A 22875-nucleotide genomic window follows, 5' to 3' on the forward strand; every position below is an offset into this window, starting at 1 on the left:
AGGCCCAGGGAGTCTGGAGCTGGGGCTCAGGGACAGGCCAGCAACGAACTGGACAGAGACATGGCTGTGGGTATCATGGGGACAGAGGGGACAGCCTGGGAGGTGTGAGGAGGACAGGAGAAGCCAGCCATGGGGAAGCCTCACCTTGAGGCCCATTCTCCCGTCCCCACCCCTACAGGGTGGGAGGAGCACCGGGAGGAGGGCGAGGGCAGGGCGGGAGCAGCAGCAGGAGGAGGGTGAGGGCAGGGCGGGAGCCCGGGCACCCACCTCGTTGAAGAGTAGCTCTCGCCTCTGCTGCTTGCGCAGGTCCATCTTCTTGACAGCCACCAGCCGGCCAGAGCTCCGGACGGTGGCGATGCACACGACACCTGTGGAGCCCTCGCCAATCTTAATGAAGTTGTCCAGGTAGGAGCGGGGATCACCAGGGTCTACCACCAGCTGCAGAGCTGCCCGGAACTGCTCATGGGACACGCGCTGGGGTTCTCGCTGTGGTGAGCGGGGGCCGGGAGGCCCAGGGGCAGGGGGGCCAGCAGGGGCAGCGAGGGTGCGGGCTGGAGGGGCCAGCTGCGGCTCAGAGGCATGGGGGCCCAGTACTCCAGGGCTGGGAGGGCCGCGGGCTCGGGCAGGAGGCCGGGAGGAAGAGGACTGGGGGACAGCCAGGCCCCCCACTGATGGCCCATTTGGGGCCATGTTGTGAGGCTCTCCCTGAAACAGAAAAGACAGGAAGCTGTCAGCAGAGGGGCCATCTGCTCCTGAGCAGGAGGGGCCCAGCTGTGGCACACACACATGGTGGTCAGGATGGAGATGGACAGTGCGCTGGGCACCGGTTGGAGTTGGTGGGTGGGGATAGGGAAAGCTTTGGGCAAGGGGACAGTGTGGGGTCCTGGGGCAGGCATATTGGTTACCTGGACGCCCCTGGATGGGTGGTCCGTATCGGCCCGCGGGTACGTGTTAAAGGGCCGGCCAGCTGCCACTTTCGCCCCACTGGCCATACCAGCAGGCTGGGGGGTGCCGACGTCAGGCCCTGAGAGGGGGCGCTTGTCCCGGGAGGACTCCTGGGGTCCCCCTGAGCCCTCCCTGGAAGATTTCGGCCTCTTCTCCGGCCCCACCCGCCGCCGGTCACCACTGCTGCCACCCCCCTCATTGCGACTGGCGACCCGGCCTTGGCCGCCCGCCTTTTCTGGGCCCCCTCTGGCCATGGTGGCCTGCTCCTCGGGCATCCCATTCTCCTGGCGGGCACGGGCAGGTGGTGGCGGGCTGTCTCTCCGCAGGGAGTTGGAGCGTGTCACCGACATGTTCTCAAACTCGTCCAGCAGCAGAGTGAGGGCCCCATCCTTGGCGCCTTTGCTGCCCCGCACGATGGTCTGGGGTCCGGGATCCAGGGCAATGGCAGGGTGGGGGCCGTGCAAGAAGGAGGGGACACAGGACGTGCATCCGATACACAAGGACAGGACAACACAACACACACAGAGACAAGACAGAGACGAATGAAGAAATGCCATGGTGTGATGATGGGGCTGGGTAGGTGGGGGCCGGACCAGAGAGGCCCTGCAGCCCCTCCCCCAGCACCAAGAAGTCAGTGGCGAGAGGGGAGCTGAAGAAGTCACCTCCCCTCGGTCAGGCTGGCACCCCCCACCCCCCCGAGGCTGGCTGCCCCACTGAGAGGCATCCTGCTGTCCTTCTCCTGCTCTCTTGGCTGGGGGCGGGGCTTCCTGCGCTGTGAGGCAGAGGGGAAGGAGGGCAGAGGGCATGCCACCCTATAATCAGCCCTGGAGAGCTCCAAATTACAGGATGCTGGGGCCAGGGCATGGCTTGGCACTTCCTCCCCTGCAGCCTGCCAGGGCTGTCAACCCCCAAACTGCATTGTTCCTCTGAAGGCCGAGAGTGGGACACAGGGAGAGTGAGAAAGGACTGGGCCCAACGTAGGGCAAGAGTGCCCCAGGAGCGGGGGTGGCAGTGAGAATGCCCATGGAGGCCTGGCCGAGTGTAAAGTGCGTCCCGAATCCACCCAGTGCTCACCCTCCATGCCCCCACCCCAATCCAGGTCACGGCCACCTCTTCCCTTGAGTTTGAGTCACAGCTTCCAGGCTTCCTCTGCCCCCCACTTATCTCTAGGCACATGGGCCTCCTCACTGCTCCTCAAACACACAGGCAGTTGCCACCTCAGGGCCTTTGCACTGGCTGTTTGCTCTGCCTGAAACATCTTCCCCCAAGTATGCCATGGCTCCCTCCCTTCCCTCCTTCAGGTCTTTTCTGGAAGCTCGGCCTCTCAGAGGGAGGTTCTGCTGGCCAGCCATCTCAAATGCCAGCCCCTCACACTCCTTAGCCCCCTTCCTCACTTTGTTTGTCTTTACAGTACTTAAAACCAGTGGACAGAAAGCATACGTAGAGCTGTCCATCGCCTGTTCCCTTAGGGCAATGTGCATTGTCAGCAGAGATTGGGTCTTCCTGTCTGTTTCTGCTCTTGCTAAATCTTAGCACCTAGAACAGTGTCTGGTATGCAGAAGGTGCTCAATAAACATTTGCTGAACCAGTGAGTTAGTGAGGGGGCCTGGGTGGAGGCTGTGGGAAGCAGAGACTATGGCCCCCACCCGTATGCTATCAATCAGGGGCACACGGGGACATGGGCCCAGAGCTGCCAGACACCCTGAAGCCAGAACTGCCTCTACTGGGCAGAAAATACTGATCCCACAAAACCCATTTACTGGCCATAGTGCCCTATGGGACCTGCCCCTGCCTCTCCTGGATCTTGGCTGCCATCTTGGAAGCCGGGCCCTACTCAGGGGTCCGGAGTAGCACCTGGTCAGACTCTGGCATTAGAAGTCCCTGGGGGTTGGGGGAGGGTCTGGGATGACTGGGCAGCAAACACAAGTGCCCACAGGGGCCCCAGGACAGTGTTCACCCATGTGGCACCTTTGTGTGAATTAAGACAAGGTATCCCTTCCTCCTGGCAGACACAGACCCAAGCAGGGCCCACGCTGGCAGGCGAAGCAGGGACTAGGTTTCAGGAGGCGCCCTAGTGAGTGTGTAACGAGCATGCAAGCTGCCACAGGACCGGGAAGGGGATGGAACTGAGGTGGCCCGGGTGGGGCCTGTGGCTTGGAGGAGCGAGTGCCCCACCTGCGGAGGCAGCTGCCACTTAGCTCCAGACAATCAGTCATGAGAAGCCAGAAAACAAATTTGGATGGGAAGTCTCTTGCTTTTTTAAGCCGTGGCAAAGAATTCAAGATATTCAGAAGCACCCTGCATGGGACACAGGAATACCTCAGTGGGCCGCCAGATCGAGACCCTGATGAGAGGTCTGCACTTGTGTCTACACCCACTTCCCTGCGCCCCAGGGCCTCCTCCCACCAGGCTGAGCTGGGCACCGGGAGAGGATGAGTCAACTGCGGGCCTGCCCCCGGGCGCCCAGCCTGCTGACCGGCACACCCACCTCCACCCTGCGGAACAACTTTGGCTGCATTCCCCTGGCCTGCGGCCCTTCCTGTTCCCACTGCCCTTAGGATAAAGTCCTCGCTCCCAGGCTGGCTTCACAGGCTGGGAGTGGCCTCACCCGCCACCAGGCCAATCTCACTGCAGGCCACGCCTGGGCACCTGGACCACCAGACTGGAAAGCGGCTACGAGCATGGGCTTTGGAAACAGACCTGGGTCCAAATCCCAGCTCCCCCTTTTGCTCAAGATGACAAAAACAAACAAACAAACAAAAAAAAACCCACCCCAAACCCAAATCCTCAAGGCTTCCCATAGGCAGCTTCTTCACTCAAAGCCCTGCCGCCTCACCATCTGCCTCAGCACCCCTCCTGCTCCGCACCTCTCCTCCTCGGCTCAGGTGTCCCCTCCCCGAAGAAGTGGGCCTGGAGCCCAGGCCTGGGTCAGGCACCTCCTCTGGGCTTCCCCAGCCCAGCCCTGAGCACTCGGGGTGGTTACCACCTGGGAGTAGGTCTATCCCCCACAGCGGCCATGGGAGCTCTGTGAAGCCCAAGGATGAGTTTGTGGCACTGGGGACAGGAGCACAGAGCGCGAGGTGTGAGGCTCCAGGAGAGCGCAACTTAGAGGCCGGCGCAGGGAGACTGCTGGAGGTTTTCAGGGACAGGAGCCAGTGTTGTGAAGCAAGGTGAGGGATCAGTGAGGGAGGGGTGAGTGAAAGGCCAGTGTTGGGGGCGACGATGAGCGTGGAGGGCTGGGGTGTGTGTTCAGAGGTCATAGGGAGGGGAGGTCAGTGAGGGGGTGTTGGCAACAGGGTCAAGTGTGGGGTGAAGGGCTGTGGTCCCTCTGTGGGGGTCGGTGTGGGTAAAGAGGTGGTGGGTGCCAGCCTACCTTGGGGGCCCCTGGCTGGATGGAGGTGATGCAGGCGGGGTCGACGAGGGGCTTGGGCCGGCGAGCTGACTCCTCGATCAGGCTCTGCCACTGCCGGGGCAGCCCTGTGAACTTCTGCTCATGCTGGTCAAAGCCCGTGTGCACGCGGTGCTCGAAGTTGGATGGTGCCGAGATCTCTACCCGCTTCTTCTTCTTCCCAAACATGGCGCCGAGGCTCTCAGCACCAGGAGGGCGCAGACGTGGGCTCCTATGGCAGGCCTGTGGGAGGGGGCCGCTCACCAGAACCCGCCTATTTCCTCCCGCTCTTCTAGCCCTGCTCTGGTCCTGTCCATCCTTGTTCCCTCCCTGGTGTCCGCCCCCATCCCCTCCACAGTCTGTCCCTCATATGTAGCCCGAGGGACCCCATGAACACCTGAGTCAGGCCATGTTCCTCCCCTGCCGAGAATCGTCCTGTGGCTCCATCTCACTCAAGGGAAGAGCCAAGTCCTCCATATGGCTCACCCCAGGACCTGCCCCCTTCACCTCTCTGCTCATCTCCCCCTCGCTCACACTGGGTTTCCAACCTCAGGGCCTTTGCACCGGCTGTTCCCTCCATGGAACATTCTTCCCCAGGATCCATTCATGGCTCTTTCCCTGCCCTCCTTCAGGTCTCAAGAGTCCTCGGTGAACCCTTTCTGGACGCCCCCAAGTAAAAGAGCCCCCATGCCTCACTATCCTTCATCCACATCATTTCATAGCACATTTAACTTCTGGAAATTCTGCTGTTCATTCTCGTGTTTACTAGGTTAGCATCTACAGCGCTCACCACTAGAATATCAATGCCACAGGCCAGGTCTCATCTGCCCGGTTTCCCTGTGTCCTATCCCGTGCCCAGCACAGGGCCTGGCACACAGTGACCGGTTACTAATGGCCTGGCCACAACCATCTGCTTTCCCAGCCCAGGCTCTGGGCCAGGAATACCACAGCCCTTTGGTTACTTGTTCAAGAAATGGTTACTGAGCCCCCATCCTACGCATGATGCCTCGGCAGCCTCACTGCGACACTCCCACTTTACAGAGGAGCAGACTGAGGCTCAGAGGAGGGGCGTTCCTCGCCAAGGTCACACAGTGGGGAAAGACCCACTTTATAATGGATACTAACAGACAAAAGCCCATCTTTAGGGTCAGGAGTCTCCAGTCAGGGACTCTGAACAGTACCAGGCACAGCGTAAATGCTCAATGAAAGCTGGCTGAAAAATCAAAGAGGCCGAAGGGGAGACACGCTGATGGTGGCATCCTAAAGGGAGACCCGAGAAACAATGGGAAAGGGAGCCAGACGACCAGAGTGCAGGGTGACTTTGGACAAGTGACTTAACCTCTCTGTGCTTTGGATCACCTCCCAGAGGGCTGCTGTGAGGAGTAAATGAGTTCATAGAAGCAGAGCTGAGCACAGGACTGGGCGCAGAGGGCGGGGCCTGCCTGAGTTTGCTATTCTGATGACTAGGGTTACTCCTGGCGGTGTCTGAGGGGGCGGGGGCCCAGGTCCTGCTCCCCTGTCCCACATCATGGGCTCTGACGTCCACAGACCTGGTTTGATGCTGGCTGTGCTAGAAGTACCCTTGGTCAGGTGACGTCTCCTCTTGGGGCTTCGGGTTATTCATCTGTAAAATGGGAAAAAAACAGCCTTCACCAACTCATTCATTCATTCACTCAAACTCACTCCTTTGTGTCCAGCCCTGTGCTGGCTGGTATTAGAGACACAGCGGTGACGGAGACAGCCTCTGACGGGCCCGAGTGGTGGGGGCGGGAGTCAGGGAGCACCATCCCCGACCCGGAGGATGGCAGAGTGGAAATGAGGGGAGGCTTCCCAGAAGAGGGGCCATGTGAGCTGAGCCCCAAAGGATGAGGGGAAATACCGTGGGTGGGGATCTGCCTAGTTCATGGCTGGCTTCCCAGCACCTGGCACAGTGCCCAGCACAGGGCTGGCCCCCAGCTCAGTAAGTCTTGTGACCTATGAGGATGCTCCCAGGCAGGTCTGGGATGTAGCCCCTCCAGGTCCCAGTTCTCCCCCCATGGGAGAGCTGCTCCTTTCCTGTGGGAGCAGCTCTGTGAGATGAGGCCAAATAGGATACTATCCCTTCTCAGAGGAAGAGCCATCGGTGGCCAGCCATCCAGGAGAACCGGTCTGGCAGCGGGAGCACAGTGGGAGGTGGGTGGGGACCGCACAGCCAGCCTGTCTCAACTGGTCCGCGCCTCTTGGCCAGTAGGTGGCCAGAGCCAGGTCTGGCAAGGGCTCCGAGGGGTCCCCGTCTCCCTGCAGCTCCAGGGCCCCCAGCTGCCTGGATGTGGGGTGGGACAGCCCTGGCCAGGAAGGGGGCCCCTTTGTCTCTGCTTCAGCCCCTTCTCTAACCCTAACCAAGCCAGGAGCCCCTTCCACCCCCTGAACACAGTCCATCCGTCCCTCCAAATTTCCATCGGTGGCCCTGACCCACCCTGTTCTCCCCCCACCTCTGCCACCTCTCAGCTTCTCTGCCCTCAGCTGTCTTTCTAGTTCCTGCTTCTTGCTTTGTCCCTACACCCTGCCCTCCCTCATCTTCCCTGCTGTCACCCAGCTCTTCACCCCGTGTCCTAGCACCTCTTCACTGTGTTCCCAGATGTGCCCCACTTTGGCCCAGGCAGGCCTCACTCCTCACCTTGGCCTCTCTCACCCCCTACCCGGCCCATCCTCCGCCCTCCAGCCAGAGGCCTCTGCAGGATGGGCTCATGCCCAGGACCCCAAGAGAGGGAGGAGCTCAGGATCCACGTGGGATGGGCCAGAGGCAGCCTGGAAGACGGGGTAGCCAAGCTAGAACCCCCACCCATAAACCCCCAAGCCACCTCTGTACACTGCAGCCAGCCCCACCCCCAGCCGAGTGTGACCCCACAGGGGAAGGGGGTGGAGAGGCACACCTCCGGATATTTGCCGGGGGCCACCCCTTCCCTCTGGGCACTGCATGGAGGGCAGGACAAACAGAGGAACTCACCATGTTTATAATGATCAGGCGGGAGCCCCACCCTGGGGCAGCTCCAAGTACAGCAGTCTCCCACACCAGGCCCCCGCTTTCCGCCGAGTCCCCGAACTACTGATCTTATGGGGGCCTCAGAAGGGAAGGGAAAGGAGCTGCTATGCAAAGGCAGGGGCCTGTGCCAGGAATGGGGGAAGAGTGGGCGCTGGGGTTCCCAGGCAAGCTCGGAACTTAGGAGTCAGACAACCCATGTCCCAAACCCTGGCTCTACTACTACACACTGTGCCGTCTCACTTTCTGTACCTGTGACGTGGTCGATGAGCCAGCCCAACTTTGAGCTCACTGTGGGGCCCTGAGCCAGCAGGTCAGCTGCTCTGTGCCTCAGTTTCCTCCTCTGTTAAAATAGGGCTATGGCAGCACCAGCTTCCCAGAGTTCTTATGAGTCACAAACAGCACCGGCCCTGATGACTGGCCCCTACGCAATCTACACAGTAAGGAAGTGTGTTACCATTAGAGCAGCAGCCAATACTTACTGAGCACCTACTGGGAGCCAGCCCCTCTCTAAGCACTCGACCCGGAGTTCCCCATTTAATCTGCACACTTGACTCACGAATAAGGGGTCATTATGAGGCCTATGCTATGGACAAAAGCAAAAACAAAAAAAACCAAGGCACAGAGAGGGCACTCTACTTGCCCAGGTCACACAGCTCGGTAGCAGCATGGACATGAGACTCCAGGCCTGTCTAGCCCAGAGCCGGGCCCCCCAGTTCTCAGTCAGCAGCAGCTGCCTCTTCGAGATTCAGGTGTGCACCCTGCTCCGTGTTCTGGGCCTAATCCCATCCCATCCTCAAAATAACATGTGAGATAGGTACTCTCACCATCCCCAATTCACAGATGGGGACCCTGAGGCCTTGCCCAGGGCATCCAGGATGTGAACCCGGAAGCTGGGCACCAAAGTCCAGGCTCTTCCCTGCCTGCCCTCCGCTGAGGGTTGTAGCGATACTACTGTTTTTGTCAACATCATCTCTAAGGCTAGTCCTGGCCCCACCCACCCACCCACTGTCCCGACCTTGCCCTTCCTCTCCTGTCCTGAATCCTTCTGGGGGACAGTCCCCTCTTCCTATCTGACCTGTCCCAGGCCCCCAGGATTAGCGGGAGACAGCACAAGTGGGGCTCCTGCCCCCTCTCTTCCCCTGCCCCTTGGTTCTTTATCCACCTTTCCACAGGCCTTTGGCATGACAGTCTGCAGTGGAAAAGACATGCAAAAGCCAGTCCCGGCCACCAAACGTGGCTCAATGAGACTCAACCCCAGTACTTACACTGCCACCATGAGGGGACCCCCATGAACCTGCGCAGATGCCAACGCTGAGCTCACTGACTCCCTACGACCTTGGTGGAGTGGCTGTTCTCATCCCCATTTTGCAGAAGCAGAAACTGAGGCTCACAAAGGTGACATCCCTCTCTCAGGTCACCAAGCAGAGCTGGGCCTAGAAAACAGTCCAATCCACTCCAGAGCCTACATCCTTACACCCTGTGCTGGCCCATAACACTCCTCCCCATGGCCCACAAGGCCCATCACCTCTCCGTTCTCTCCTCCCACATGTCCTAGCCCCCCTCGCTCACTCTGTCCTGGCCACACAGGCCTCCTTGATATTCTTCAAACCCTACAAATGTCCCCACCTCAGGCCTTTGCACTGGCGGCTGCCCCACCTGCTGGAACTCTCCTCACTGATTTGCTCAGGGCTCGCTCCCTCTACCCACATCTGTGCTCAAATGTCCCTGTTCCTGTCCTGTCACTCTCTATGCCCCTTTCTCTGTTTTATTTTTCTTTATTTCACTCACCACATACATTGTGTGTGTGTGTGTGTGTGTGTGTGTGTGTGTGAGATTCTTCAGTGTCTGCCTCGCCCACGAGAATATCAGCTCCACCAGAGTGGGCCTGTCATCCATCTTGTTTCCCATTGTACCCCAGTGCTTGCAACATGGCCAGGGCCACAGTTGGCACTGAAGGACATTTGGTAAATGAACTGATTCATGTGTACCTGCCATGCTACTCTCATGCTCACATGCCTCAGACTCTGCTGCCCAGGCAGTCTTGTGAAACTGGCAGAGAAAGCCCTGGGACCCAGAGGCAGAGAGAGTGAACCAGTGACCCCAGAGACAGAACCAAGGCAGACAGTGTGCAGCCACCAGCCAGGACACAGGCGCCTCTGAAATCCAGTGCCTGATCCCAAGAATGCAGGCCCACTTTGCATCCTACTCTAAAATGTTTGTTTCAATTAAAAAAAATATATATTTTGTATTTAGCATGTGGGACAGGCAGTTTCCGACTTGTCTTAGCAAAAGCTTCACGTTTTCCAGTCACCTTGCACTGACTCGTTCTACCCTCTGACCTTTCATGAAAAGGAAATGATACCCCCTCCACCACCAAGAAAATTAGTCCAGGAGGAAGAGCAAGAGCCACTGTGACAAAGCTGTGTGAGTGTGTGTGTATGTGTGTAAAACTCCTGCCCCCCCAAGGCCTCCCCCCAAGGCTCTAAATAAAGCTGCGCCCCTGGCAGTGGAGGGAACTGACCCAGCTAGAACGTAAGGGCCCAGGGGCAGAGCAGGGGATGTGGCTGGGGTCACGGCCATCCTTTCATATTCACCGATATGGAACCCTAAACCAGGAAGGGGACCGCAAAGCATGCACTGTCCCCAGCCTGCACTCAGGGCTTCTACTACTGGCTCCTGTTCACCCCTCTGCCATGATCGTTACCTACCAGCTCCAGGAAACCCCCCCCCCGCCTCAGTTTACCCTCCCTGAGCTGTGTTCTGATGATGGATGGGGAGTCCGGCTCACTTTCCTGGCCCAGCAGGCTCCTCACTGCCCCCCTTTACATCCCACGCCATTCCCAGCTCCACACCTTTGCTCAGCTCTTACTACCCACCTGCACCCCCCCCATCCAAATCCCTCTTCAGCCCTCCCGCCCTGAGCCTAGTCTCCCCAGGGAATCCTCACACATCTGGTTCCCAGACCCCGCCTCAAGCTTTGGGACTGCCATATACCCAAGACTCCTCAACAAACACCTACTCTACCCACAAATGACCCCATGACACTCAAACACCACCCACCATCCAACCATCAGTGTCTACTGAGGGCTGATCTCTGCAGGCCCGGGGCAGGGCCGACAGCAGTGGCTGGACCAGGCAGAAACACCCCTGGCCTTCTAGAGCTCACGTTCTAGGGGGAAGCAGACTGTCAATAATGAGATACACCAGCAAAATGGCTAGTTCAGTCAGGTGGTAAGTGCCGAGGAGAAAAGCAAAGCGGGGATCAGGAGGCAAAGCGGAAGATGGAATTTTCAATGATATGGTCAGGGAGAGCCTCGCTGAGAACGTGACACTTGAGCAGGGACCTGAGGGGTGAGGGAGCCATGTGGGTACCTGGAAGCAGAGCTCTGGGCAGCGGGAACAGCCAGGGAAAACGTCCTGAGGCAGGAACATGCTGGAAGCGGTCAAGGAGCAGACAGGAGGCCAAGAGTCTGGGGCCGGGGGAGTGGGGGCGAGAGGGGAGAGAGCAGGGCAGGCAGGTGTCGGGGGGCAGATTGCCAAGGGACTTGTGGGCTTTTACCTGCATGAGATGGAGCCACAGGAAGGTTCTGAGCGGGGAGGGATGGAGCCTGACACAGGTGTTTACAGGCTCCGTCTGGCAGGGTGGGGCATGGACGCTGGAGGTGGGACAGGACTGGGAGGAAGAGGAGCTGAGGGTCCAGGGGCAGAGAGGGCAGACAGGGCCATACAGGTGGCAGGTGGCGGAAGGGGAAGAAGTGTGCAGGCTCCAGGCTGCTAGAAAGGTGGAGATGGCAGGGCCTGCTAAGGACGGCCACCACTGTTAGTAACAGCTGGAATGTGAGCTCCCTGGGGACGGGGGCCTGGTCTGCTCTTGCCCATCACTGCGTGTCCCAGTGCCTGGCACACTCTGGCACACGGTCCACTCCCTCTGGGTCCTTACATCACCTAACATGTTCTATGGTTACGAGTGTGTCTACTGTCTCCCCGCTAAGTCGGTGGCTCAATGCTGGCAGGACCCATGTTGCAGTGGGTTACAGCTGGATCCCGGCACCTAGAGCAGGTCACCCTTTCGTGGTAGCTGGGTGCATGGAGGGGACACACACATGCTTCTGTGCTGACTCTGGCCTGGCCTGCGCCAGGCATGCAGACCAGGCCACCCTGAACCCTCTGAACAGTGCTTGGGTGAGTAGGTGGCTGGGTGCGGAGTCCTCTTCCTTCCTGTTTTCCAAACCAGGAAACAGGCCCAGAGGGGAGAAGTCACTGCCCAGGGCGGCCCAGCACCAGGTCACAGAAGCCCCCACGCTGACCCACAGCGAAGGCCTTGTTGATGCCACCTCAGCCTCCTGCTTCAGCAGCCCTGGCTCCAGCCAAGGCCTCCACTCCAGACGACAGACCCCAGAGGTATATGAGACAAAAACCAGGACGGAGACAACTCCACTAGCAATGGCCAGAACCAGGATCACAAAGGCTGTCTCGGGTAGGAGGGAATCTGAAGACATGTTAAATGACCAAAACTCTCCAAAGGCTCCCCCTTGGCTCAAACTCCCTACTGTTACTTAATGAAACACTGCCCAGTGGGCCCTGCCAAACTCAGGATCTCCTCTCTCCCCCCGCACTTCACCCCAACCACACTTTTCACCTCCTCTTTAAGCTTGTTGCAGCCTCAGGGCCTTTGCACCTACTGTTCCCCCTGCCCAGAGCTACATGGCTTTCCCTTTCTTGATATTCATGTCTTAGTGCAGATAAAACCTCCTCAGAGAGGGCTTCCCTGACCTCCCGACAAAATTTGTACCCCCTTTTTATATTTCTCTGTGGCATTTATTACCACCTGGCATCCTATACCTGTTGACTGTGGGTCCCCTTCCAACCCTCCCCCGAGTAGAATGCTGGCTCCTGGAAATCAGGGGCCTTTGTCTTGTTCTTGCTGTATCCCTGGCATCCAGAGCAGGGCCTGGGCACACAGTAGGCACTCAGTAAGTACGTGTGGAACAAAGGAGTGATGCCCTTGCCGAGTGATGCGTCTGGGCCCTGAGGAGGAACAGCAGGGAAGGGTGTTGGAGGCAGAGGGCAGACAGGAGTCCCCTGGGCCCATGCCACACTGCCTACAGTCTGACCTTGATGTCTGGGAAGGAACTGGGGCCCACATCTTTACAGTGAACCTAGTTATTTAGTAATAACCAGCTGTGAGTCCCAAACACAAGAGGCACCCCATTGGGAGCCCATTCCCCAAGCCCTCCCCACCACAGGGAGACCCACCCCAGCCATGCGGCCTAGGGTGGGACTCTGAGGAAGGGCAGCATGTCTGGGTTACAGGCAAGAGGCAAATCATAGAGTGGGGGATCCACTGGATATCTGTGAGTCCCCCCAGTTGGTGAAATCCCATAGAAACACAGGTCCTGGTTCAGCCTGGCCTTGGGAAGCAGGGCCTGGAACTGGCATCTGGGGAGGGAGCAGTAGCCCTGCTGTCCGAGTTCTGGTTACATGCAGTGCCATCCTACCCTAGCCCACCGGGCCTTCGCACAGACTGTGCTAGTACAGGGACTCGGTAGGCAGTTGGTGGCTAAGGGCAGACTGCCCAGGCTAAGGCACCAGCTCCACCACTGCCATGCTGTGTGCCCCTGAGCAAGTGACTCAACTTCTCTGGGCCTCAGTGTCCTTGTCTGCAAACTGGGGGGAATCATAGTCCCTATCTTCCAGGAATGTCTGGACAATCGAATGAGATGACACATGCAAAGCATTTACAACAGTGCGTGGTGCCCGTGGGTCCTCACTACAGGTTAGCTGTTGTTATTATTACTGCCATTGTTGTTGCTGCTGCTGCTGAATGAATAAAAGACCAAATAAATAAAAGAGAATGCTGGGCACAGTTCTCTCCCGGCCAGAGCAAACGTGCCGGTCTTACAGTCCATGTTAAGTCTTCCTTTCTCCAGGGCTGGGACAGAGGGTGTAATGGGCTGCTACTCGCCGAGGGCAGGTCTGCTTCTCCTGCTGGGCTGGGAGCCTCCGAGAGGACAGGGCCTGGGCCACCTCAGTCACCCTGTGTTCCCAGCCCTGCCCAGCATGGGGGAGGGGGACACAGCTCAAAGTGTGGCGAAGTGAAGAGACGCTGCTGCCTTTACTCAGCTGGGCCCCGCCAGTGCTCAGAGCCCCCAGGGAGACCAGGCGGCTCCTGTGGCAGCCCCCGGCTCAGGTGTCTCCTCCCCTCCTGGCCAGGCACAACAGGGCACAGACACAAAGGGCACTGTTGGTACCCCTCACCCCCCAGAGACACCCAGGGTGGGGATGAATGCCACAACAAACCTGAGTGTGGGGGAGCTCACAGGGACTCGGGCAATCAGATTAGACTTCATTCATTCCTCCCTGAGGCAGGGCAGGAAGGAGGCAGGGGGTACAGGCAGAAAAGAGGCTCTGGAGGCCTCCCAGGTCTCCGGAACCCAAACCCTCTCCTGCCATGCAACTCCTTGCTACACACACACGCACGCACACACACACACACGCACATGCACATACATACACGCGCACACGCATGCACACATACACACACACACGCATGCACGCTCCCTAGACATAGAAACACATGAAGATGCTCCACGGCGACAGGCTGTCTGCAGAGACCATGACACAGACATGCAGCGTGGACATCCAGCCACACAACCAGATACACAGGAACACACAGTGGTCGCACAGAAACTGCCTGAGCAGCCAGACAGTGGCAGCCACCCCAACCACACACCAGCAGGGTCTATACAGGAGCCTGGGTGTGGGGACATCCCACCCTGAGCCTCAGAGCCCACCTCTGGGATATGGGCCCCCAGAGCAAGCTGGAGGGAACAGGGAGGCATCAGTAGGAGAACATGGGGTAAGCAGTTTTAAAGAAGTGGCCTGGCTCAGAGGAAGCTCTTAGCATGGAAGGGCCAGGACACTGGGGCAGCCCACGGCTGGGTCCCCGAAGAAACCACAGATACAGGACCCCTCCACAAATACTGTAAAGACCCACACACACCCCAGAGATGGAGACTCTCCCAAAAGAGACCCACAGACATATACCAATGACACACACAACACAGACTTGGGCCACCACCTAGAAACATAGGCACACGCGTACACAATTCCACGGACGCTCCATAACTGCCAGACTTCCTAGAAAGGTGGGCCCAGGACCCCAAACACACACCGCGGAACACTTCCCAAGACAGACCACACAGCCTACACACCCTAGACCCACAGACAGTAGGTAAGGTAATGAGACCCCACGACAGACCCAGGCACACCCACGGCCAACTCCAGGGTCACCAGAGTGACCCAGGGAGGCACAGCCCCCAAGAACTACCCCCATGCAAACCAGACCCCAGGAATTCACTGCCATTGAGACGCTCAGGGACCTGCACTGAGACATACGATAAGCCCAGCACAGGCACCTGCCACCATGAAAATATGTTGGAAACACAGCGACCCTGCCTCTGGCCCCAAGAAAGGTGTGGCCCCTCGCACACATGCTCAAGCTGGCTCAGGTGGCAAGGTGGCAGGACTGCCCTCCCCACACCCAGTGCAGCTCTCCTGCCTGAGGCCAGGGCCAGCTCACCTCTACCATCCTCTTCCCTTGGTCCTGGGCCACCCTCAGTGAGACAGAGAGACCTTCCAGCTGGGAGAGCAGGGAGCAGGCATCAAGGGGCTCCCCTGGCCCTCGACACGGGTGCCCACTAAGGAGACTTGGCTGGGTTCTGCACCCCAACCTCCCTGGCAGCGAGTGGTGACGCAGCCCTGCCCTGGCAGGAGTTCTGGCAGAAGTTGAGCTGGCTGTGGCTCCAGCCCACGGGAGGGGGAGGGGAAAGGGAAAGAGAGAAAGAGGCGGGGCAGAGCCTGGGTCACATGACCACAACTGCCCCAGCAGAGGGAGGGGCTAGGCAGGGCCAGAGGAACAGGGGACCCCAACCACAGCCCTTGCTTTAGCCAGTCCCCACTAGCACACACACACCCCTACCTTGCTCCTCATGCCAGGCTATGGAGCCATCAGGTTTGAAACCACCACCCAGGCTGAGGGGGAGGACAGAGGAGGGTGGCTGGAGATGGGGGGCTTGCTGTACCCCTCACTCCTCCCACTCCCAGGCTGTGAGTCTAAGAGCTTGGGGAGGCCGCAGCAAAAGGGACCTCTCCCCCTCTGGCCCCTCACTCACCCATGAGGACGAACCCGAGACTTGCAGCCTAACCAGGAGGGGAAGATCAAGATCACGGTCACCCCCCATCGCCATCTCTAGGTGTGAGACTAGGACTAGGATGGCGGGAATGGGGAGAAAGGGTGGGGAGCGCTGGGACTTCTGTGTGCCATGCTCTTCTGTCATGCCAAGATGCAACTGAGTCTTCTGACAATTAAGTGTCCTGTGTTTACAGAGAACTTACTTTGGGCCAGGCCCTTCTCTTAGTATCGACGGGCATTAAGTCATTTTACCTTACTGCTGTCCTAAATGGACAGGCACTTCATCAGGCCCATTTACAACAAAGGAAACTGAGGCTCAGAGAGGTTGAGTGACTTGTCCAAGGCCCCTGGCAGGGAGGTCAGGTGCCAACCTTCCAAGGCAGGCCATCTGTCCCAGTGCCTGTGCCCTGAACCAACTTCTCTGAGCAGCAGGCTGGCTGCTCAGAACCCCCATTCCTAAACAGGAGAAAAAGAGCTCCGAGAGGGGGGAATTGAGAAGGGGCTGTGCTAGCCCTGCCTCACACCGCCTCCCCACTTCAGATCTCACTTCCTCTGAGGGTCCTTCCCTGTCCCAGGTCAGAGCTCCTGGTGTGAAGTTAGTTTCTTTCTGCCATAGAGGACTCAGTGGGCAGGGGTTAGGCTGCCTGATTCATCCCCATGCACCCTCCGGGCCCTACCTCAGGCACCTACTCCTGCAGGAAGCCCTCCCTGACACCCCAAGCTGACCCTCCAGGCTGTCACTGTCTCTGATCTGTTGCCTCCACTGGTTCACACATGTGCTGAGCTCCTAGCACACCAGGCAGGCCTGTTGGAGGTCCTGAGAACTCAGTAACAAACTAGAAAAAGTTCCCTGCCTGGGGACTGACACTGAGTGGGCCCGCTCCGCCACTGGAGGGTCCTTTGAGTGGCAGGGACTGGGTTAGCGCAGGTGGCAGTGAGCCCAGTGAGAGCAGTGATTAAGTGGCCCAGGCGGGGAGAAGGACAGACACCTGTGTCCTTCCCATTCCCCCACCTTGACTGTTCCTGCAGCAGCCAACTCCCCCAGGACTTTCCCACTCAGACCAGGAGGGCTGTACTGGCTCTGAGGGCCTGGAAACCCCTCTACACGTCTCCTGTCTCTCACCTGCCCACCAGGCCAGGGGCTTCGAGCAGGGCCTGCACTGGGCCCAGGGCCACAGCAGGGCAGGTAGGGGACGCCAGAAGTCCCAGATCCCAGGCCACCCCTCCCCCACTAGGGTGGAGCACCTGTCAGGCACCCGCCCAGAGAGCAGCCAAGTGGGGCGGGCTCCCCTAACCTCCCCAAACCAGACAGGCTGGTTTGTGCTCTGGTGGGGGAGGCGGTCAGGGATCGGGCAGTTCTGGACAGCCAAGGAAAACGAGGTCCCAAGGGAAGGAGTGGGGGAGGGGGCACCCTGCCCCCAGAAGTCTCTTTGGGAACGGGGTTCTCCTGGAGATAGGCTTCAGGGGCCGGGAGAGGTCGTCCAAGAGCCTCTCACACCGGAATAGATCTTTATTATAAAACTTTTAAACACAGCCCCAAATAGAGACTAAACCAGCGAACTCCCCTGAAATCCACCACTCAGATTCTCGACTATTAACATCCGGCCACATTTGGGCTTCCTCTCTCCCTTCTTTCCTTGCCTTCTCCCTGTCTCAGTGTGTCTCATCAGAGGGGGAAGTGTCGGGATGGCCGTTCCTGCCCTGCCCAGCTCGGCCCTGGAGGAGGACACTGTCTCCTAGAGTTTCCTTTTTTTCCTTTCTGAGAGAGCCTACCCATGCACATGTGTGTGGGTGCACACACATGCTTACGCGCGTTTTCAAAACCCCTAAATGACAGTGCACGACACAGACGACTCTGCACCTTGCTTTTCCCAAGAACATTTCTTGGCCCTCCTGTGCTGCTGGCACCTGGAGGAGTTTGGCAGCATCCAGCACAGGTAAAGATGCACACCTGGGACCTGGCAAGCACTCCCCTGGGTACCTACCGAGCAAAATGCGGCCCTTGGGCCCTGGGGACACGTGTGGGAAGGTTCATGCAGCACAGTTTGAATTGGCCAGAGACTGGAAACAAAACAAATGCTCATCGATGGGAAACGGATAATAAATTATGATCTATTGGCTCCATGGAACAATACACAACAGTGACAATGAACGACCACAGCTACCGTGTTAAACAAAAGAAGTGAAATATAACGCGTCCTAGGAGATTTTTCTGAAAAAGTTCAAAACCAGACAAACCTAAGTATGCTGTGTAGGGGTGCATACGGATGTAAAACCAGAGAGAAAAGCAAGGCAGTGACTGCTTCAAAGGCCAAGGGAGGGAGGGTCTGGAGGGGGCTTCTATGCGGCTGGCACCAGCTGATTCTTCATTGGGGGGCTGCTCCGTGGACCTTCCCTTTGTAGTAATTAGTTACGCTACACATTTACGTTTGGTGTGCTTTCCAGCATGTACACTAACAATTTATATTATTTTAAAATTTCATTACATTTATGTATTTACACATATATATTATTTATGGTTAACTATTTTATTTATATTTATTTTTATATTTATTAATAATTTCAATAAATATAATTTATAATTTATATTACAAATATAATTAATACAATTAATATAATTTTAAAGACCAATATAGACAGTATATGTCTTAGTGATCTTTCCATGCCTTGATCTCTGCAAAGTGCAGCCCTGCGTGGAAGGGCTGAGGTGCCTTGAGCCAGGCCCCAGGGGGCCAGGGTGGTGGTTTTCAGCCTCTGGCTCTGACAAGCAGCGCAGCAATCATAACCATGTGCAGACGTCATTTCACAGGTGTGCCAGCGTGCCTGTGGGCCAAATGCCTAGCAGTGGAACTGTCAGGCAAAGCTCAGCACCCCCAAGCTTCCCGGTGTGAGGGCCCACAGCCAGGGGGCTATCAAACTCTCTGACCCTTGCCAGTCCGACGGGTGAAGCCCGGCCCCTGTCGGCCTAGTTTTCCTCTGCATCGTTCTGCTTAGTAGGAGGCACATCCTTTCATCGTTGTAAAAGCCACCAGAATTCCTTTTCTGCTAAGTGTCTCTTCAGTCATAGGCTATTTTCCTGTGGGGTCAGGGAGACCATTGCAAACCCAATGTCCCTTACCTGCTCAAAGCTTACTAGGGCCTCCACAGCGAAAGCCACCTCCTCCCCAGGGCCCCCAGGCTCTTGCCACTTCTCGGCCTCATTCCCTCACACTCCCGTCCCCTAGTCCTTGGCTCCAGGAGCACGCAATTTCCTTGCCACATTCATGGATTCCATCAAAAGAAATCCAATGAGTATTCACCATGTGCCACCCAGGCTGGGGGTGAGGGTGAGGGTGAGGGTGGGTACAGCATGGTCCTTGCCCTGCGGGGCTTAGAGTGAAGGATTACACAAATGAAAAGTGAAATTCAGCCAAGACGCGCTGGCTGGAAGGAGAAGGATGTGGTGGAGCCAGGCCACAGGCAAGCAGGGCGGGTGGGGGGGGTACCATGGTTCCCCCAAAATAAGACCCAGCCAGACCATCAGCTCTAACGCGTCTTTTGGAGCAAAAATTAATATAAGACCCGGTCTTATTTTACTATAAGACCCGGTCTTGTATACTATACTATACTATAAATATAATACCAGATCTTATATTAATTTTTGCTCCAAAAGACGCATTAGAGCTGATGGTCCACCTAGGTCTTATTTTCGGGGAAACAAGGTAGGTGCCAAGGACAGGTCTGCATTTGAAAAATGAAACTCTGGCTGCCTTGTCTGTGGAGGATGGGACCAAAGGGGCCTGAGTGGGTGTGGGGACAAGTGACAAGACTGCAGTACTGCTCCAGGCAACTGACGAAGGCAGCCGGAAACACTGGACATGGAGAGTGGGGGACAGACCAGAGCTATGTCTGCCAAGAAAAACAACACTTATTGATGAGTCAGATATGGGGGCTGAGGACGAGGCAGGTGCCAAAGGGTAACTTTGAAACTGGGTAAATCACAGCGCCATTTTCCACACAAGGGAGCCGGAGCGGAGCTCCAAAAACGCCAGGTCCCAGGCCCTAGAGTAGCTGAAATTTGAAAAAGATGAATAAAGTGGGAGGGCTCACTGTCTCCAACACTAAGTCCTACTAGATAACTGCAGTCGTCAGGACAGTGTGGATAAACACACCCATCAGTGACCGGAAGACAAAACCCAGAAACACACCCACACAAATATACCCAACTGGTTTCTAAAACATCGATTTTTTAAAACTAGTCATAGGGATGTCAAGTAAAGCATAGGGAATATAATCAATAATATGGGGATAACTATGTATCGTGCCAGGTGGGTACTAGACTAGTCAGGGGGATCACTAGGAAAAAAATAAACGAAATTGATTTTTTTTTCATTGTGGTAAAATATACATAATATTTATCATTCTAACCATTTGTAAAGTGTATACCTCAGTGGCATTACGTACATTCACAATGTTGTGTAACCGTCCTCGCTGTCTATATCCAAAACTTTTTCATCATCTCCAATAAAAATCCTATACCCACTGAACAGTAGCTCCCCATTTCCCCTACCCTCAGCCCCTGGTAACTTCTAGTCCACTTTCTGTCTCCATGAATGTGTCTATCCTAGGGACCTCATATAAGTAGAATCTTACAATCCTTCTCTTGTGTTTGGCTCATTTCACTAAGCATAATGTTTTCAAGGTCCATCTGTATGGTAGCATATAGCAAAATTTCCTTCCTTTTTATGGCTGAATAATATCCCAGTGTGTGTATATATCACCTTTTGTTTATCCACTTATCTTTATTAATAGACACTAGGGTTGTTTCTGCCTTTTAGCTACTGTAAATAATGCAGCTATGAACACTGGTGTACAAATAAGTGTCCAAGTTTCTGCTTTCAATCCTTTTGGATACACACCTCGGCATGGACCTGTTGGGTCGTATGGTAGGTCCATATTTAAACTTCTGAGAAACGACTACACTGTTTTCTACAGCAGTGCACCATTTTACATTCCCACCAGCAATGCACGAGGGTTCCAATCTCCCCACATCGTCACCAATTACTTATTTTCCAATTTTTGTGCTAATAGCCATCCTGGTAGGTGTGAAGTAGTATCTCATTATGGTAACTTACTTTTGACAAACAAGCATAAACAATTCAATGAAGACAGCATTTTTAACAAACGGTGCTAGAACTGGAGATCCATATGGAAAAAAAACAACAACCTTGATCCAAACTCACACTTTGTACAAACATTAACTCATTATGGATTATAGACTTAAACGTAAAATGTAAAACTATAAAACTTTTAGAAAACACATTTTCGGGATCTAGGGCTAGATCCCGAAGCACGAAGTTCTTAGAGTTGATACCAAAAACATGATCCATAAAAGGAAAGATTAATAAAGTACACCTAATCAAAAATAAAAACTTTTGTTCTGAAAAAGCCCATGTAAGGAGGATAAAAAGCTACAGACTAGGAGAAAATATTTACACACTGCATATCTGACAAGGGACTAGTATCTAGAAGAGATAAAGAACTCTCAAAACTTAACAGTAAAAAAACCAAACAATCCAATTAGAAAATGGACAGAAGACACCAAGAGACATTTCACCAAAGAGGATGCACAGATGGCAGATAAGCACCTGAAAACATGCTCAACATCATTAGCCATTAGAGGAATGCAAATTAAAGCCATAATGAGTTATCATTACACACCTAGTAGAGCAACCAAAGTAAAAAACAGTGACAATGCCAAATGCTGGTGAGGATGCCGAGAAACTAGATCACTCACATATTGCTGGTGGGAATGTAAGATGGTACAGCCACTCTGGAAAACAGTGTGACAGTTTCTTTAAACATGCAACTACTGCACTGCCCAGCAACTGCACTTCTGCGTAACTGAGAAAAACAAAAATTTATGTTCACACAAAAACCTGTGCGTGGCTGTTTATGGCCGCTTTATTTGGAGCAGCCCCAAACTGGTAACAACCCAGAAGTCCTTCAATAGGTGAAGGGTTAAACAAACCACGGTACACCCACACCATGGCATACTGCTCAGCGATAAAAAGGAATAAACTATTGATACACCCAACAAGCTTGATGACTCTCCAGAGAATATGCTGAGTGAAAAAAAGTCAATCCCAAAAGGTTACACACAGTATATTTCCATTTATATAACATTCTTGAAATAACAGAATTATAAAAATGGGGAACAGACAGATGAGTGGTTGCCAGGAGTTAGGGAAGGGGAGGGAATATGGTTATAAAAAGGCATTATGAGGGAGAGTTGTGATGGAATGTTCTGTATCTTGATTGTATCAATGTTAATTTCCTGCTTGTGGTCCTGTACTAACTATAATTTTGCGAGATGTTTCCACTGGGGAAACTGGATATAGGGTACAGGGGCTCTCTCTGAATTATTTCTTAAAACTGCATGTCAATCTGTAATTATCTCAAACATTTTAATTAAAAATAGTAATTTATTTAAAATGCCAGACCCTTTCCCACCTTTTAGCCTTTGAATATGCTGTTCGCTCTCCTTGGAACACCCTTCCACACACTAACTTCTGCTCCTTTTACAGCCCGTAGCTCAGATGTGTCTTCCTCCAGGAAGCCCTCCCTGATTTCCAAGGGTAGAGCTGGAGCCTCCCACAAACCTCTGGACTTCCAACCTCTGGACCACCATAGCCGTGACGCTCTGGCCTGTGCTTTCCCCAAGGTCACTCTGGGTTGTCACTGCCTGGTGCTGTGTCAGTCTCGTTCACTGAACTGCCAAGTTCCATGAGGGCAAGGCTTTGGGCTATCAGGTCACCAGCCTGTGCCAGGCATCAGCTAGCACAGGACTGGACTCAGAGGAGGCACACAGTGAATATCTACAAAATGAATGCGTGAATGACAATAATGCAATAATACTGACAGCTAGCACTCAGGAAGAGGTTTCTATGCGCCAGCTCTCTTTTGCACCCTAGAGGGCATCTCTACGAAAGGCTAGATGAGATCACTAAACAGGGCCCTTACGGGAAGCAGAGGGGCAGAGGGGGGCAGGGGAAAAGAAGAGACTCTCTCACCTGCAGCCCCAAATCCATTCCCACGTGGAGGGGTGTCTCGCCTCTCTCCAGGGAAGGCCCCTCCATGGTACAGACGGACCCCAGATGGTAACTCGAGCCCCTTCCCTACCTTACAGGTGCTTAGGGAAGGCCCCTTACATGTCGAGAGCCTGTAACTGAGTCCCATTTGGTGACCTGCGAGGCCAGCAGTACCCTCCATGGACAGGAAATGCCCACTTTCCTTTGAGGCAGTGGTTTCCAAACGCAGCTGGGGCAGGGGCTTCGGGCCTGGGGC

General features: G+C 55.4%; 1 protein-coding gene across 6 annotated transcripts in view; it reads right to left on the reverse strand.

Annotated features, from left to right (window-relative positions):
• PAK4 (p21 (RAC1) activated kinase 4) overlaps positions 1-22875 on the reverse strand; it is a 44893-nt gene that overhangs the window by 5188 nt on the left and 16830 nt on the right. For 3 of the 6 annotated variants that reach the window (XM_019751473.2, XM_019751476.2, XM_074314352.1), the window contains exons 2-5: positions 5884-5957; positions 4319-4576; positions 906-1364; positions 268-705 (exon numbers count right to left, since the gene is read on the reverse strand). In XM_019751473.2, coding sequence (XP_019607032.1) covers positions 268-705; positions 906-1364; positions 4319-4522 — 1101 coding nt within the window. In that variant the 5' untranslated portion in view covers positions 4523-4576; positions 5884-5957. Of the gene's footprint in view, positions 1-267; positions 706-905; positions 1365-4318; positions 4577-5883; positions 5958-7319; positions 7435-7604; positions 7786-14937; positions 15154-22875 lie in introns of those variants that run through there. The other 3 variants (XM_019751474.2, XM_074314353.1, XM_019751475.2) reach the window with 3 other exon arrangements.

The sequence above is a fragment of the Rhinolophus sinicus genome, linkage group LG11, assembly GCF_036562045.2.
Source record: "Rhinolophus sinicus isolate RSC01 linkage group LG11, ASM3656204v1, whole genome shotgun sequence".
Taxonomy (NCBI): domain Eukaryota; kingdom Metazoa; phylum Chordata; class Mammalia; order Chiroptera; family Rhinolophidae; genus Rhinolophus; species Rhinolophus sinicus.